The sequence below is a fragment of the Coregonus clupeaformis genome, chromosome 6 (genome assembly GCF_020615455.1).
Source record: "Coregonus clupeaformis isolate EN_2021a chromosome 6, ASM2061545v1, whole genome shotgun sequence".
Lineage (NCBI taxonomy): Eukaryota > Metazoa > Chordata > Actinopteri > Salmoniformes > Salmonidae > Coregonus > Coregonus clupeaformis.
Genome location: NC_059197.1, coordinates 45,002,081 through 45,018,574, shown reverse-complemented (window position 1 = coordinate 45,018,574; position 16,494 = coordinate 45,002,081). Strand labels below are relative to the sequence as shown.

Sequence of the window (16,494 nt, the reverse complement as noted above, 5' to 3'; positions counted from 1 at the left end):
GTCAACTTTGTGCTGCGCCCTGTTGCCTTTGGTCTCAAATGTTTTCAGAATCCTCCCTCCAGTGATTTCCTCTGGCCAACCGCAGTTTCCTGTGACCTTTCACCCCATGCAGGAACACCTGCTTCCTACTTCCTGTTATTGCCCTATCCACACAGGAAGTAGCCCATAAATGTAAAGGAAATCGGGAGTCAGGTTAACTTCGTGTTAGATGTGAGTGAGTGCGAAAGTGGAAATGTGGGATATGGAATTGGAATTTCTCCCAAAATGTGTCTTGCTCCACCCCCGGACACCAAAATGCATTGTAGTTGTGGCTAGCTCACCATGTGTAATTGCCTGTAGATGGCTATTTGTTGTGGTACAGAAATGGTTTCATAGTTGAGTGACTGTACAGTATAAACAATCGCTTCCCATACAACATGAGCCCTCCCTCACTGCATGACCCTAACAACTCCTGAATAATGTAAAATATTCTCTGGTTTCTGTTATGATCATTTGATATAACTGAGGTTTTGTGGTCAATTACAAGGAATTGTGCTTTAGGGATATATTTTAGGTATTGAAATTTAGATTTTACTCTTTCTTTGTTCTAATCTCTTAAAAGATCTAGTAAACCATAAACCTCAACTCTTAAAATGCTCCCTTACTCTGTAGTGACAGAGGTTCTCCTCCATTGTAATGATATAAGTGATTGCTTTAAGTGGCTGCGCCATTTCAGCCCACCCTTCCCACCTCAACACCACAAAGCCCAGTCTATTTAATTAACCAGCAACCTGAATCTAATAACTGTTCTCATTGGAACAGCACACAGCGCCGGCTAATCCATACAGCCGGGCCTAGCGCAGACAGAGTGGGCCGCTCATCTCCTAAATTAAAAGCTACATTAGGAAAAGCGCTATAACGTATGAACAAATTAAACAGAGCAATGCAACCTCTCCACCAAGTATCGGTCCTATTCGTAGGAAAGCCGGTGGAGAGAGGCACTACAAGATATTTGTTTGTCTGACAAGGATGTGCACCCGCTAATGTTGGGTTAAATCTCTTAGGAAGGAAGGATGCATTTGCCACTGTGTGTATTGATGTGTGTGCGAGCGGGCTTCCATGCGTGTGTTGTGTATTTGGGAGGGAGAGGTCCTTTGAAGGAGAGTGTTTCATGTTTATGAATTACAGGTTTATCCATTTGCTGCTTTACAGTATGTGTGGAGAGGAATCTGAGATCAGCTTTAGATCAGGCTTTTGTGGAAGCAAAACTAACATGTCTGGTGTGAAGTTAGTATTTGTATGTGTGTATGTGATATGTCCAGCGTTTTAAATGTGTAGCCAAAACGTATACTTAAAAACTGGAAATCAACCAATCCTCCATCGTTAACATAATGGAAAGGTCAAATGCTTTATTTATTATCTAAATGTTGAAAGTGCGTGGGCGACGGAGAGAAACAAAATGGTGCAGTTTGAGGCCATGTGGCGGAGAGTGATGCGGGCGCTGGGGATGGGGGTGTGAGCAGGTGGGTCTGGGCAGGTGTGATGTCATTGATCTTTGTGTGCGTCTGTATGCTGTGTGTATGTGTATATTTTGTTTTGTAAAAAAAAAAAAAAAAAAATATGTGTAGCCACAGTTTAATGTACTATACCTGTCTGCAAGGCTTGGACCAGGAATGGGACCAAGATGGAGGATGGAGGTCAGCAGTTGCCATGGATACTAGAACAATTCATTACTAATCCCCTTTTATTAAATATGCGTGAGAAAATAGCAACTTTCCTGCCCAGTGTTCTGAGTTATTTTAATCCACTGTGACAAGGGATGTTTGTACAAACAATCAGATAAGATTGTGGTCGGCAACATTTCTCAGCGTGCCATCCATCGCCTCCTCTGGTTGGCTAGTGTTTGACATCTCAAAACACACTGCCATTCCTTAGTGACTTAAAATCCTCTATCAGCCGTGCTGCAGCTCAGAATTCTTCTGTTAATTAAAGCCTTGAGGGGTCTAAGTGGACAGTGGTATTGTATTACTTAAGGCTGAATGGTACTTCCAAGCCTAAAAGCCTGAACACAGCATCAGCCCTGTTTCCATTGGAGCGGGAAGGAGAAGGTCTTCCTCTCAGTCCTCTCTCTCTCTCTCTCTCTTCACCGCTCCATGTTGTCACAGCGTGTTAGGGTCTGTGAGTGAACACGTCCTGGCGGAGCGGCCCGTCGGCCCAGCTCAGCAGCACACTGAGGCTCCTCGGTCGGACGGACGTGGCCCCACCTCAGCCCCACAAGGACAGGCTATTTTGGGCCTCATCAGCACTTGTTAGATGGCAGGCCTCATGAGGTCACTTAATGCATGATCAAGGGCCCAGGTTTGGGATCAGAGCCAGCCACGACACTGAGCAAAGTCGGTGTGTTAGTGTGAGTGTGTATGTGCTTGTGTGCGTGTGTGTGTTTGCAACACACGTGCATATGTTCATGTATTGTATAGTATATGTGAATATACTGACCCAAATAATTTAAGATCTTATTTTAGATCACAATCCATATCAAATGCACTGCTTTCTTAATACAGTTCAAGTAGAACTGACAGCTTTTTAGCAACATGAAATCTTATTAAAATCCATTCATATACACTCCCAGGAAGAATATGACACCTTTATTTTCTTACATTTTCTGACAAGCGAGCACTTAGATATGGTCATTTCCGCGGTTTCATAAATTCATAGAATGTTTGGGAATGACGTATAGTAAGGAATTTGTGAAAATTCATAGTAATATAGCGTGGGAGAGTGACCGTGCGTTTGGACAATTAATAGACACTGCAGTAAAAATAAATCCCCCAAAAAACATCTGTCTTGTTCAGGACCGGAGTCTATGTAGACCGGTGCACCATAGCCAATCATAACTACAGTAGGCCTATATGCAAATAACCCATTTTCCACACGGGCCTGCCATCATTCACTTTGAACTGAACTGTGTGTTTACAGGCAGTAGCAACAGCGCGACATTAGATCATTAGAACGCATTCACCAAAAGTCACAAAATACACCTGAATGGATTTCTGCTAATATGTAAATACCAAGGTAGTCCTCTTACATTTGGGAACTTCACAGTCCTATTGATCAAACAACCATGAAAAGGTAGGCTATCTCTCCCTCAGTTGCTTATGCACATCAACAACAACAAGATCAACAACTAATGCTAGCCAGAGCGAGATGAGCAAACAATCTAACGAAGAAACATTAGATAAACCCTCTCAAACTTTTTCAGCTAGTTGGCTGTCAAAATTGCACTGATAAACGATGGGGAATACTAGCCTGCTCGTCCTTCTGCAGCTTGGCTGCCAATGCATGCTTGTCCCAACCCACGTTTTGACAACTAATGGGAACTTCCCTGCCTTCCCGCCCATTTGATCGATGCCAGATAGAACTAAGAGATATGCTAACTGTGGATAACAGTCGTTCAAGTTCAGCATAGCTAGCTAGCTAGCAAAGCGATTCACATTTCTTTGCTAGCTAACCAAATGACACCTTAATCTTTAGCTGTAGCCACCGAAAACGATATGAGGGGAAAAAGTCAGTCACTCACCCACTCCTCCCAGCAGGTAGCTAGCAAACGTCAGGCTCCATGTTTTTAGCTCACTAAAATAGCTAGCAAAATAAATAGATACGCTAGCCCAGTGGTGTCAAACTCAATCAGCGAAAAACACAACGAATTCGCAGGCCATTGTTTTATTTGAAAAAATATGGCCCTTTATAATGTCCACTTATGTACATAGAATTAACATATTAAAACAAAATAGATAAATAATATGTGTCCAGCCTTTGCTATGCTTGTAGATGTGCATAATATGCTGCGACACTAATCAAAAAGTAATTAATAACTTCAAATAACCAAAACGTAGCTATAGGTTGTTGTAACATTTAAACATGTAACATGTTTTAACAATTTTTGCACTGCTTGTATCACCGGTGCACTCAAAATGTTATGTAGTTGAGTAGCCAGCCTAGGCTACTGCTCAAATGTTGCTGTAGTAGGTTTACATGTATATCCATTGCATGGTGTTTTGTTGCAGGTTTTGTTTTTTGGTTATTCATTGTAAAGCTTTAAAAACCGAAGCCAGACAGCAACATTTTAGTAGCCTAGCTAGGACTGTGGCATGTGTCTGCACACTTTCCCTCTGCTGCGCGCTGTAAACGGGACACAGGAAAGTAGCGCAATTGAAGTTGAATTCACTGATGCGAGCGCATCAGGCTGTAATTAGTTGATGACTTAACTGTTGACTCATTTATACTCGCTTGTGTATCGTATTTGGCCCACGGGCCTTGACACACATGCACTAGCCTATTAGCCATGTTATGACTGACTTGTGATCATTGCCCTTGCTAGTTTGATTGTATTGACATTCCCAGACATAGCAGTCATCTGCATTAGTTCAAAATATTGACTAATTGAAACTGAAACAGTGCATCCCGAATGGGTAGAGGTAGCTGTGATTTACAACCTGATTGCAATATTTTTTGGACTACCAAAAAATGTATTGGTGAATTATATGAATCATGCATTGAACTGCATCCATCTATTCTCTCAACCTCTTATAAAGGTTTTGTAGCATAAACTGGGAATTTGATATTTTTTACTGATATTGTGATTGTCTGTTTGTTTCATATCTGCAAAGTAGTTAAAACGCTGTCAGCTCCACTTTAAGTCCTCCCCTCAAATACTGTATCTTTCTGTTTAGATATCAGTTTACCCTATTGTGTTTGCCTATAGCACTAGAAAGAAAGAAAAGTCACACACTCCCTTCATATCACTAGCATTTCTAAATTCAGCTTTCTTAGTGTGATAGGGAGGGAGAGTGGGTGGATTAACATTACTGACACAGGGAGGGTTGAGATGACAACCAGGGATAATCCTTAAGGCCACAAAAACCAATTTCTTTAAAGAAAAAGGACAATTGTTACATCAGGCTAGCGGCCCAGAGTGCGTGCCACAGAGCTCGTTCCAGGCACGCATTCTTTTTTAATTTCATCATTTGATTTGGATTGTGCGTGAGCGGCAGGGGGGACGAAGGTCCATCACTCGGGACCGTTCTTGTCAACCTTTGGAGCGGAGTGGCTGGTCGGTTGTAGTGTGATGCTTCAGTGTTATTTTTAACCAGGATTTTTATCCAGCCTCGGAGAGAGAGCCACACACTGAAAGGCAGATGAGGCAGAGAGCAGCGGCTAAGCCAGGGGATCAGGAGATAGGCGATTAACCTAAAGTCTGGCGCTTAAGACTTCAAAGAACAAATAGCCCCCGCTCGCAGATCAGGTCCCGTCCACAAGATGGACAGAGGGAGCAGGGGGCAACAGTTGCTCCGTGTCCCCACACGTACGTAACTGGGGCTGGGGAGGGTGGGGTAGGGGGCGGGGAGTGGTTCTGGCGTCCACAGACAATAACGCCCTTTGGGCTCCTTGCTGAAACAGTGCAATGCGGGGTTTAGGGGGAGCCTTAGCCCTTGACATAGAGAAGACATGAGCTGAGCCTCTCAGTATCCCTGAGCATGCTGAGAGAAACCAGGAGAGGAACAGTGGGTGTGTAGTACTGCTACAGAACCGAAAAACAAGTGGTTTCTATATCGGGGACGGCGGCAGCCTAGCAAATAACGCTTTTTTTTGTCTCTTTGATGGCTGTAGGTCTTGTTAACTTCTAGGGTTTGTTTGTTTTCATGTTTGTTATCTCCGAAAGCTGGTTCTGAAACATATTTCCATGCCTCAGCACCCTCCGTGCCTATTATCCCTGCTCCCCATCAGCGCAGCCCCAGCCTCCTTCCTCCCCCATTCCTGTCCCACACCCCAACCCACAGTAAATAATGAACGACTAGCCACGGCTGATGGAACAGCAGCAGGCCGCTCTCATCTTCGCTTTCTCTCTCCCGCTCCCTCTACCCTCTCCCCCTACCCTCTCCCTCTCCCCTACCCTCTCCCTCTCCCCCTACCCTCACCCTCTCCCCCTACCCTCTCCCTCTCCCCCTACCCTCTCCCCCTACCCTCTCCCTCTCCCCCTACCCTCTCCCCCTACCCTCTCCCTCTCCCCTACCCTCTCCCCCTACCCACTCCCTCTCCCCCTACCCTCTCCCTCTCTCTCTACCCTCTCCCTCTCCCCTCTCCCCTACCCTCTCCCTCTACCCTCTCCCCTACCCTCTCCCCCTACCCTCTCCCCCCTACCCTCTCCCTCTCCTCTCCCCTCTCCCTTACCCTCTCCCTCTCCCCTAACCTCTCCATCTACCCTCTCCCTCTCCCCCTACCCTCTCCCCTACCCTCTCCCTCTCCCCCTACCCTCTCCCTCTCCCTCTCCCTCTCCCTCTCCCTCTCCCTCTCCCTCTCCCTCTCCCTCTCCCTCTACTCTCTCCCCTACCCTCTCCCTCTACCCTCTCCCCCTACCCTCTCCCTCTCCTCTCCCCCTACCCTCTCCCTCTCTCCCTACCCTCTCCTCCTACACTCTACCCTCTCCCTCTACCCTCTCCCCTACCCTCTTCCTCTCCCCCTACCATCTCCCTCTCCCCTACCCTCTCCCTCTACCCTCTCCCTCTCCCATCTCTCTCTACACTACCCTCTACCTCTCCGCCTACCCTCTCCCTCTACCCTCTCCCTCTCTCCTACCCGCTCCCCCTACCCTCTCCCTCTCCCCCTTCCCTCTCCCTCTACCCTCTCCCTCTCCACTACCCTCTCCCCCTACCCTCTCCCTCTCCCCCTATCCTCTCCCTCTACCCTCTCCCCTCTCCCCTACTCTCTCCCTCTACCCTCTCCCTCTCCCCCTAACCTCTCCCCCTACCCTCTCCCTCTACCCTCTCCCCCTACCCTCTCCCTCTACCCTCTCCCTCTCCCCTACCCTCTCTCCATACCTTCTCCCTCTACCCTCTCCCTCTCCCCTACCCTCTCCTACCCTCTCCCTCTCCCCCCTACCCTCTCCCCCTACCCTCTCCCCCTACGCTCTCCCCCTACCCTCTCCCCTCTCCCTCTCCCTCTCCCTCTCCCCCCTACCCTCTCCCCCTACCCTCTCACTCTCCCCCCACCCTCTCCCTCTACCCTCTCCCCTACCCTCTCCCTCTACCCTCTCCCCCTACCCTCTTCCTCTGCCCCTACCCTCTCTCCCTACCCTCGCCCCTACCCTCTCCCTCTCCCCCTACCCTCTCCCCTACCCTCTCCCTCTACCCTCTACCCTCTCCCTCTCCCCCTACCCTCTTCCTCTCCCCCTACCCTCTCCCTCTCCTCCTTCACAACTCCCCCCTCTCCCTCTCTCTCACTCTGTCTTTGAAGGAAGAGGAAGGAGGCTTCATTCTCAGTCTACCTGAGTATTAGACACATTCAGCAAAATTAGCTGAGTGTATCTGTCGACGTTGCTCTATTCTTACCCCACTCTAAAGAGTCTACATTTTAATCAGCAGCTTTGCTCCGACGCACAGGCCAAATGTTCTCCCCTTTATATAAAAAAAAACACACACCGAGAAACTGAACGTCAGCTATAACTCTCGGGGATGAGGACGATTATTTCAGATTAAAATGGCCACCAATGACATGGTGAGGGAAACTCGACGGCGACCAAGAAAAAAAGAATGAATCCTTTAGTGTGTGTGGGGTAAAGGACTTATGAGAGAAAGACAATTACAATTTTGAACATCTATTAAATATTGAAGAGCTGAATGTGGTCCTCGAGACTCATCATTAGCAGGAATGGGTTTTATACATCGCAGCATTCAGCTATGTATTCCACTGCTTCTTCTAATCTTTAGGAGGCAAGTCCCATCTGAATCATTATACATCCAATCCAACAACATGCAAAACCTGTGTGTGTGTGTGTGTGTGTGTGTGTGTGTGTGTGTGTGTGTGTGTGTGTATATGTGCAATGCAGAAGATGAAAAGGATTCTTAGGAGAATCTTCACCTCTTTCTCCCCCACTCAGTTGTTTTGATCCTCAAACCCATCTCTAATGTGTGCTTGAACGAAAAAGAGGGAAATATTTTTGCCTCAACACTGAACCACACACATTTCAATGAAAATTAGGGGGAATGTCGTGAAAAATTGGTTGTGAGAAACTGGATGAGAAATTGCACTGAGCCAAGACCAATTTAGATGGCACTTAACCATATGGGGACCGATCAATGCCTTTTTATATTTTATTTTTCCTGAACCATAATAATCCCTAAATTCCAATGCATGATTATTCTTCATCACTGTCACCAATAAATATGTGAATAAAATATTTGACCACAAACACTCAAAAATAATATTTTATATTTAATAGTTTGAAGTCAAGTCTTGATCTCCCTCTGTCCCTGCCTTCTGTTAATTTCCCATTTCTATGTAAATTCACTGCAGTGTACCACAGCCAGCAAGGCTACAGAATCAAGGTTACAGCAGCGCCTCTGTAAAGAAATGTTGATGGCTTTAGAAGGACTGCAGCAAACATTTAGAAAGTGATCAAATCCAGCCACTCAATAGCAGAAACATGGAGGCCATGCTAATTACTAGCCCCATACTTCCCCTGTACACACACACACAGTCTCTCTCTCTCTCTCTCTCTCTCTCTCTCTCTCTCTCTCTCTCTCTCTCTCTCTCTCTCTCTCTCTCTCTCTCTCTCTCTCTCTCTCTCTCTCTCTCTCTCTCTCTCTCTCTCTCTCTTTGTTCCTTCCTTTCTTTGCCTTGTCCTCCTACCAACACTCACTTGCTTTTCTTCTTTTACCATTCTAGATGGATTTTCAAATATTCAAAGAAGAGTTTTATAACTGTTTCCACATCGCACGACATGGACACATTGTAGGTAACCAAGAGCATCCCTGTGAGACTTTCTAACATAATCTCCTCTCATTTATCATCCTCACGTAGTAGGTTTATTCGTAACATTGTGTGATTGGCTTTGGTGCAAAACTACCCTTGTTCAAAATACCACTACAGTACATTTAATGTGTCATAAATCGTTTGTGGTCCTTATCAAGTACATATTAAGGACTGTACTTATTAAGAAAATTAATTTTTCCCCCTCCTCACTCTCTCCCCAGCTGGCAGCTTTTCTCTAAAGTTGTATGACAAAGGACAGTGAAGGCGTGCATATGTTTTAATATGGGTGTTTATGTGAGTGTGTATGCTGTATATACAGTACATAGTATACACATACAGTGAGCTCCATAATTCATTGGACAGTGACCATTGTTTTGTTATTTTGGTTCTGTACTCTAGCACTTTGAGTTTGAAAGGATACAATGACAATGAGCGTGAAGTGCAGACTGTCAGCTTTAATTTGAGGGTATTTTCATACATATCGAATGAACCGTTTACGAATTATAGAAGCTTTTGTACATGGTCCCCCCCATTTTCGGGCATCAAAAATCATTGGACAGTTTAACATAATGTAGAATAAAGTAATCATTGTTAATATTTGGTCGCATATCCTTTGCATGCAATGACTGCTTGAAGTCTGCGATGCATCGCCATCACCAGACGCTGGGTATCTTCCCTGGTGATGCTCTGCCAGGCCTGTACTGCAGCCATCTTCAGTTCCTGCTTGTTTCGGGGACTTATTGCCTTAAGTCTCCTCTTCAGCATGTAAAATGCATGTTCAATTGGATTCAGATCTGGTGATTGACTCGGCCAGTCAAGGTTTTTCCACTTTTTGGCCATCAAAAACCCCCTTTGTTGCTCTAGCAGTATGTTTAGGGTCATTGTCTTGTTGCGTGATTAAGTGCCGTCCAATGAGTTTGGAGGCATTTGGTTTTATCTGAGCAGATAAAATATTTCTGTAGACTTCAGAATTCATTGTTCTACTTCTGTCTGCAGTCACATCATCGATGAAGACAAGTGAGCCTGTTCCACTGGCAGCCATACAGGCCCAAGCCATAACACCCCCTCCACCATGTTTCATGGATGAGGTGGTATGCTTTGGATCATGGGCATTTCTTTTTTTCTCCACACTTTTGTCTTTCCATCACTCTGGTACATGTTAATCTTTGTCTCATCTGTCCACAATATTTTTTTCCAGAACTCTTGGGGTTCTTTTAGGTGCTTTTTAGCAAACTGTAATCTTGCCTTTCTGTTCTTCAGGCTTATCAGTGGTTTGCATCTTGTAGTGTACCCTCTGTATTCCTTCTGGTGTAGTCTTCTGCGTATGGTAGACTTTGACACATCTACACCTGCATCCAGGAGAGTGTTTTTGATCTGTTGGGCTGTTATCAGGGGTTTTTTCTTCACCATAGAGAGTATTCTCCGGTCATCCACTACAGTGGTCTTCCTCTGTCTACCGGGTCTTTTGACATAATTGAGTTCACCGGTTGTTTTTTTCTTGTTAATGATGAACAAAACTGTTGACTTGGGCATGGCCAGGGTTTTTGCAATGTTCCTGAATGATTGATTTTCATTTCTGAGCCTTTTGACGGCCAACTTCATTTGCATCGACACTGCTGTCTTCCTCATGTTGTCACACCCCAATAACAACCTCCAAAGGCAATAGCAACGTCTAGAATCATTACTATTCATCAACAGCTCTCCTGCATTCACTAACGACACAAATGAATACACCTGCCTAACGACACACATCTGTGAAGCCAATTTAACAAATACTTGTAGTACCTTAAAATGGGGGGACCATGTACAAAAGGTGCTGTCATTTCTAAACGGTTCATCCGATATGTATGAAAATACCCTCAAATTAAAGCAGACAGTCTGCACTTCACGCTCATTGTCACTGTATCCTTTCTAACTCAAAGTGCTAGAGTACAGAACCAAAATAACAAAACAATGGTCACTGTCCAATGAATTATGGAGCTCACTGTAGTTGTATGGAGAATTGTTTCGTGTGTTTGTGTGTGTGTATGTGTGTGTGGATTTGGATGGAGGTGGGGGGGGTGGGTCTAGTTGCTACGCGTCGCTTCGACTCCCTTTCAGTACCCCTTGAATGCTGGAGCTGTTTCCATGGTAACACTGACCCCTGGGAGTAGATGCTTTTCAGCAGGAGCCTCTTTATAACCACGGATTCACAGCTCAGAAACAAAGAGAAAAAATACACTCTTTCTCTCTCTCTTTTTTTCCCTTTCAGAACCTACTCTCTCTGTCAATGTTATAATGTTTGGTCGAAGGAGTAAAAACAACTCACTCTTATTTCTCCCCTTTGCCACAGCATTAAAACAATTATTGAGTATATCACCCTTTTTATGCTTCTATTCCCTTTTGCTAGCCTCCTCTATTTCAAGCTCGATTCTCTCTTTTCCTCTGTCTGTATTTCTAACATACTCCCTATTTTCACTCTTTGTTTATTATCTTACGTCCTTCTCCATTGTTCTGGGTTATTTCAAAGTATTATCTTGGTTATCTATTTTCTTCCATTCCCTCGCCTAGTCCCTTCCTCTATTCAATTGATGTCACACTTTTGTCATGTAGAGATACAATGTTAAAGCAGTGTGAAATCAGTGCAGTAACCATCTCTATGTCCTCTCTCTCTGCTCCTCTCCCCAGGCCAAGCTGATAGTACCAAACAGCACAGCAGGTCTGATCATTGGTAAAGGTGGAGCCACAGTCAAGGCCGTCATGGAGCAGTCGGGCGCCTGGGTGCAGCTCTCTCAAAAACCTGAGGGCATCAACCTGCAGGAGCGTGTGGTCACCATTAGCGGAGAGCCCGAGCAGAACCGTAAAGCCGTGGAGATCATCGTTCAGAAGATCCAGGAGGACCCCCAGAGCAGCAGCTGCCTCAACATCAGCTACTCCAACATCTCTGGCCCTGTGGCCAACTCCAACCCCACCGGCTCCCCCTACGCCAACTCAGCCGAGGTGAACCCCGCTGCTGCTGCTGCCGCCGCTGCCACAGCTTCCAGCCTCCTGGGTCAGGCCACCATGCAGAGTATGGGCGGCTTCCCCACCAGCATGGGTCCCAGCTTCTCTGGCAACGACCTCCTGACCATTACCTCGGCCCTCAACACATTAGCCAGCTATGGCTACAACACCAACTCCCTGGGCCTGGGGCTCAACCCCGCCGCAGCCTCGGGAGTCCTGGCCGCCGTAGCGGCTAGCGCTAACCCCGCCGCGGCTGCCGCTGCTAACCTCCTGGCATCCTACGCCAGCGATGCCTCCACCAGCGCAAGCCACCAGGCCGCCTCCATGGGAGGCTTCACCCTGGGCTCGCTGGCCGCGGCTACGGGGGCCACCAACGGCTACCTGAGCGCCTCGTCCCCGCTGATGGCACAATCCCTGATGGTCACTGAGAAGCAGATGCAGGAGGGGGCCAAGGACGTGGTGGAGATCGCTGTTCCCGAAAACCTGGTAGGAGCCATCTTGGGGAAAGGAGGGAAAACGCTAGTGGAGTACCAGGAGCTGACCGGAGCCCGGATCCAGATCTCCAAAAAGGGAGAGTTCATTCCCGGCACCCGGAACCGTAAAGTTACCATAACCGGATCTCAGGCGTCAACGCAGGCAGCTCAGTATCTGATCAGCCAACGGATCACGTATGAGCAGGGTGTGCGCGCCACCAACCCACAGAAGGTGGGCTAGAAAAAGGGAATGGAATGGAGGAAAATGAGTGGGGGAGGAACGCAAAGTGAGAGAGAAAGGGAGAGAAGAGCAAGAATGTTGGAAGGAATTGTCCACACGTTTTGTCGTGTTTCAGTATTCTAAAAATGATGTGACGCAAAAATTGGCTCGGAGAGAGGAGAAAGTGTAACGTGGAAAACAAAGGAAAATAAGGTGTAAAATGTAAATACGGTTTTATTACTTAAGTCGTGATCTTTCGGGATTTTTTATTGTTTCGTTTTTTTGTTCTTTTGTTTTTAGTTTTTTTGTGTATTCTCCGGACAGTGGTGAATGCGATTTTAAACTGGCATGCTGCCGCGCTGCAGTTTGGAAAAGGGGGGCGGTGGGGGTATTGGGGGTCGACCCCCATGGAATCAGCCCCTTCCCCACCCCCACCCCCATTCCTGTGTAGCTCACTGATCTTTTTCTTCAGATTTGCCTTCAGTATCAATTTGCCCCTTACCCTGCCCCGCACTACAAGGGTCTGATAAGACTGCAAACAAGTGCTTGGTTAGAGATCTAAGGAAAATCCCTGTAGTCGATGACATCCCCCTCCATGCCCCGATCCCTCGCCCCTCTCCCAGCCGCCCCCCCTCTGTTTTGGGCAAAGGAGGGGAGGGGACAAGATGTGCCCAAGGATTCCACACATGCTTTATTCTCCTATCCCTATTGCCTCGCGCCTTAGGTTCTGATTTAACCAGGTGCATGCAATGCCACGCTCCGTATTTATAAATGGGATGCTCGTGTTTCTTATGTAGGACGAAGGCAGAGACGCATGGTGCATCTCATTGGGTCCGAATTTTAGCGAAGCTCGAGAGTACATATAGAGGTTGTGGCATTTTTCTCAACAAGGTTTGCAGTCTGATATTATGACTATTATTATGATTATTATAGATATCATCATCATTATTTATTAATATGATTTCACCCATAAAGTTAGGTATTTGAAATCTGTGAATTCAGGTTGACATGAATGTAAAGACTATTTTTGATTAGATTTTTTTAATTTAAGTGGATTTAATAGTATGTCACATAGTGTAATATACAGTATGTCTTATTTAAGTTCAGTAAGAACTGCACCATAGGCACCACTGCAGTGATGATGAAGAGTACCGGTCAGCTTTGATATCCAGTAAAGAGCAGGACAGTAAATATTCACATTAAAACACACACACACACCCTCTGATGCCATTTCAGTGCTAAAACAGGATTATAACATATCGACATGGCAGATTACGGTGAAATCAAGCAGACTAGTCTCTATATACATACATAGCTGCAAAATGAAAATGCCACTTGCACAACAGGCCCAAGAGCAGCGTTCACATTCTGGCTGGAACAAAGTGCTCTAATAACGTCAACCCAAAGTTGTTTCAATGTTGTCTGAGCTCAGATTTCTCTCCTCCAATTTAGCCTGTGTCCCTCAACATTGTGAAAAGCCACAGTGTTGTTGGGACTGTAGGGCCATAGCCGTCTCCACTGAGATATCCAGCGAGCGCTGCTCTTCTGCCTGTGGCACTCTAACAACACTCTGTCTAGACAGGCCAGGCGAGAGACCAGGAACAAGAGCACTTAGAACCTAGAGGTGGTGACCCCGCCAGGATACGTACATACTACTGAAAAATACAAACACTGAAGATGAGAAAGTTGTTAGTTGAAACGATCTCACTAGGGTCCATGCTGATTGCCAGGCCAGCTTGTTGCGAGCAGAGCTATTGAAGGCAGTGCATATTTAGAAGTTGTTTTCCCTAATACTTGCTCTTATCAAGCAGTGTTCTTCTGTCCACGATGAACGGGGGGAATGTAACATACTACGGTCTGTTGGGCGTAAACTACAAGTCTAATGGTTGTGGATTATTCTGCTTTTGGCAAACTGCAGGGACCTCCCACTACACGTTCCATGCAATGGATACTGCCCACTAACCTATAAGCTGCTAAATATGTTTTTGTTTGTTTTATCTTGTTGTTTTTTTTTGCAATCGGAGTACACTGAAGTTCATCTTAATGCACTGAGAAGTGTGGGTATCGTTTTCTCTGCCTATGAGGTCTGGGCTGTGTGCTGTAGGAGCACTGTCACAGTTATTATGTCAGGGACATGTACACATGAAATACCAGGCAACTAATCATATCTCACAAACAAAACTCTATTTGCATACAATATCAGTTCTCAGTTAGATATGCAAGACAAGGAAAGAGTATTAATATTTCTAAACACTACATTGAAACCATGATCCTGGATTGAGGCATTGGATGTGCTTCGACTCAGTTTGGCAATGAAAGTACTGTAGTTGTAGAAACGGTCTCTGTTTGGAGGACGGGATTGGGGAGGAGTGGCAGGTGTCCATGTTCAGCTTTTGCTATTCAAAGACAACAATAGTTGGAGGTATGTGGAGTTTTATCCCAATTTTGACAGGGTTGCTCTTTTTTTTAAGATACTCTAATCGTCCAACTTCCCTTTTTATATTTGCTGTTTTCACAAACAGTTGAAATTGATATATTCTGTTAGCCAACCGAAAATGGCTGGCTAACCCAAAATGTGATGACTTCTAAAATGCCAAAGGAGGAGGGGTGGCACATTTTGCTCGATCCTAAACAATCTAACAATCTCCCCAATTGGACATTTAGACACTGTAATGTAAAGGAAATCTATCCAATGGTGGGCTCTCTCACTATTATTCAGGATTGGAATGTTTTCTCTCCATGTCTATTGGAGCGACAGTGAGCGCATATCTCGACAGATTGGTAAGGAGGCTTCTTTATTCCCATCTAATACCATCCACTTTCCTCACCCCCCAACCCTTGTACCTCCGTGCACCCCATTCTTACACATCAACCCAGAGCCCCCCTCTCACATCTCTCCATGGGTGATAATGTCTGGTGTTACGATGCATGTCTGCTTGCCCTTCCAGACCACAACTACTCCAAAACAATGACTGTCTGAGTCTCCTCATGCTTTGAGGGTAGAGAGGACAGCGTCCCCTTGATTGTAGAGCTGAGCATTAGAGTCTAGTTAGTGACCATTTTTGCCAGCAGCAGTGAGAACAAATTAGTAGGTAACAGTGGAAGAAGAGATCCTGCAACCAGGCAACTAAGAGAGAGAGAGCTACCAACTGACTTCATTCTGTCAATCCCCTGGCCAGTGGCTTGTAACCATATGTTATACTTTATGTTAGGGATAGGAGTGAAAGCATGATGCTACATTTGGAATACATGCACAGATACATACAGTACATTCATAAACACATGCACATAGATTGCGAGTAGAATAAGGGAAATACTGCTCGTTGAAGTCATGACGAAATGACAGAGATTACTGGATATAAGCGATACCACAACTGTGACAAATCAATGTGAACGATATCAAATAGAACAATATGAAATACCTGTAGTTGGAGATCACGAGAAGGTGCCAACAAAGTTTGTTAACTTTGTTATCTTTTTATCTAACTGAACAAAATTACCCCATGATGATGGGGTTTTAGGGCATCCATTTTTGTTTGGTTTGTAATTTAGGGGATCTAGATAAAATGTGATGAGTACTGGAAGCAATATACGAAGTAGCATGTTGTCCTTGTATTGTCTTTTTATTCTGTCTGTTGTAAAAGCTTAGGTTTTACCTAGATGTTGAATAGATTTACATAATTATGATTTTTTTTAATTTGTGAAATTGCTGCTATTTAGTAAGGGATGTACTAAAAATAAAGTTAAAACATATCTGATTTGTCGTTTAGCAGGATGTTGTAGTTCCAAGAGGTATAATACATGCTATACATGCTGATAAGATAACAATTACTGTAAAAACAAACTCAACAAATAAACCTGTGCCAAAATAGATCTTTAAAGACTGAAACTGAAAATGCGCGTGATTTAAAAAACATTACATGAAAGGAAACATACTTTTATAAGAAAAAAATGTGAAAAGTGCCAAACAAACCATATTTATAATTGTAAATAGAAGGGAATGGTACAGGTGACTTTTTTGGTGAGTAAAAT

The 16,494-nt window shown here is 45.1% G+C and overlaps 1 protein-coding gene across 2 annotated transcripts in view; it reads left to right on the top strand.

The window, feature by feature from the left end:
* Positions 1-15,654, top strand: part of LOC121567422 (RNA-binding protein Nova-1-like) — a 53,830-nt gene extending 38,176 nt beyond the window's left edge. For both annotated transcript variants that reach the window (XM_041877451.2, XM_041877452.2), the window contains one exon: positions 11,455-15,654. In XM_041877451.2, the coding sequence (XP_041733385.1) occupies positions 11,455-12,483 (1,029 nt within the window). In that variant the 3' untranslated portion in view covers positions 12,484-15,654. The remainder of the gene's footprint in view (positions 1-11,454) is intronic.
* The last annotated feature ends 840 nt before the right edge of the window (positions 15,655-16,494 follow it).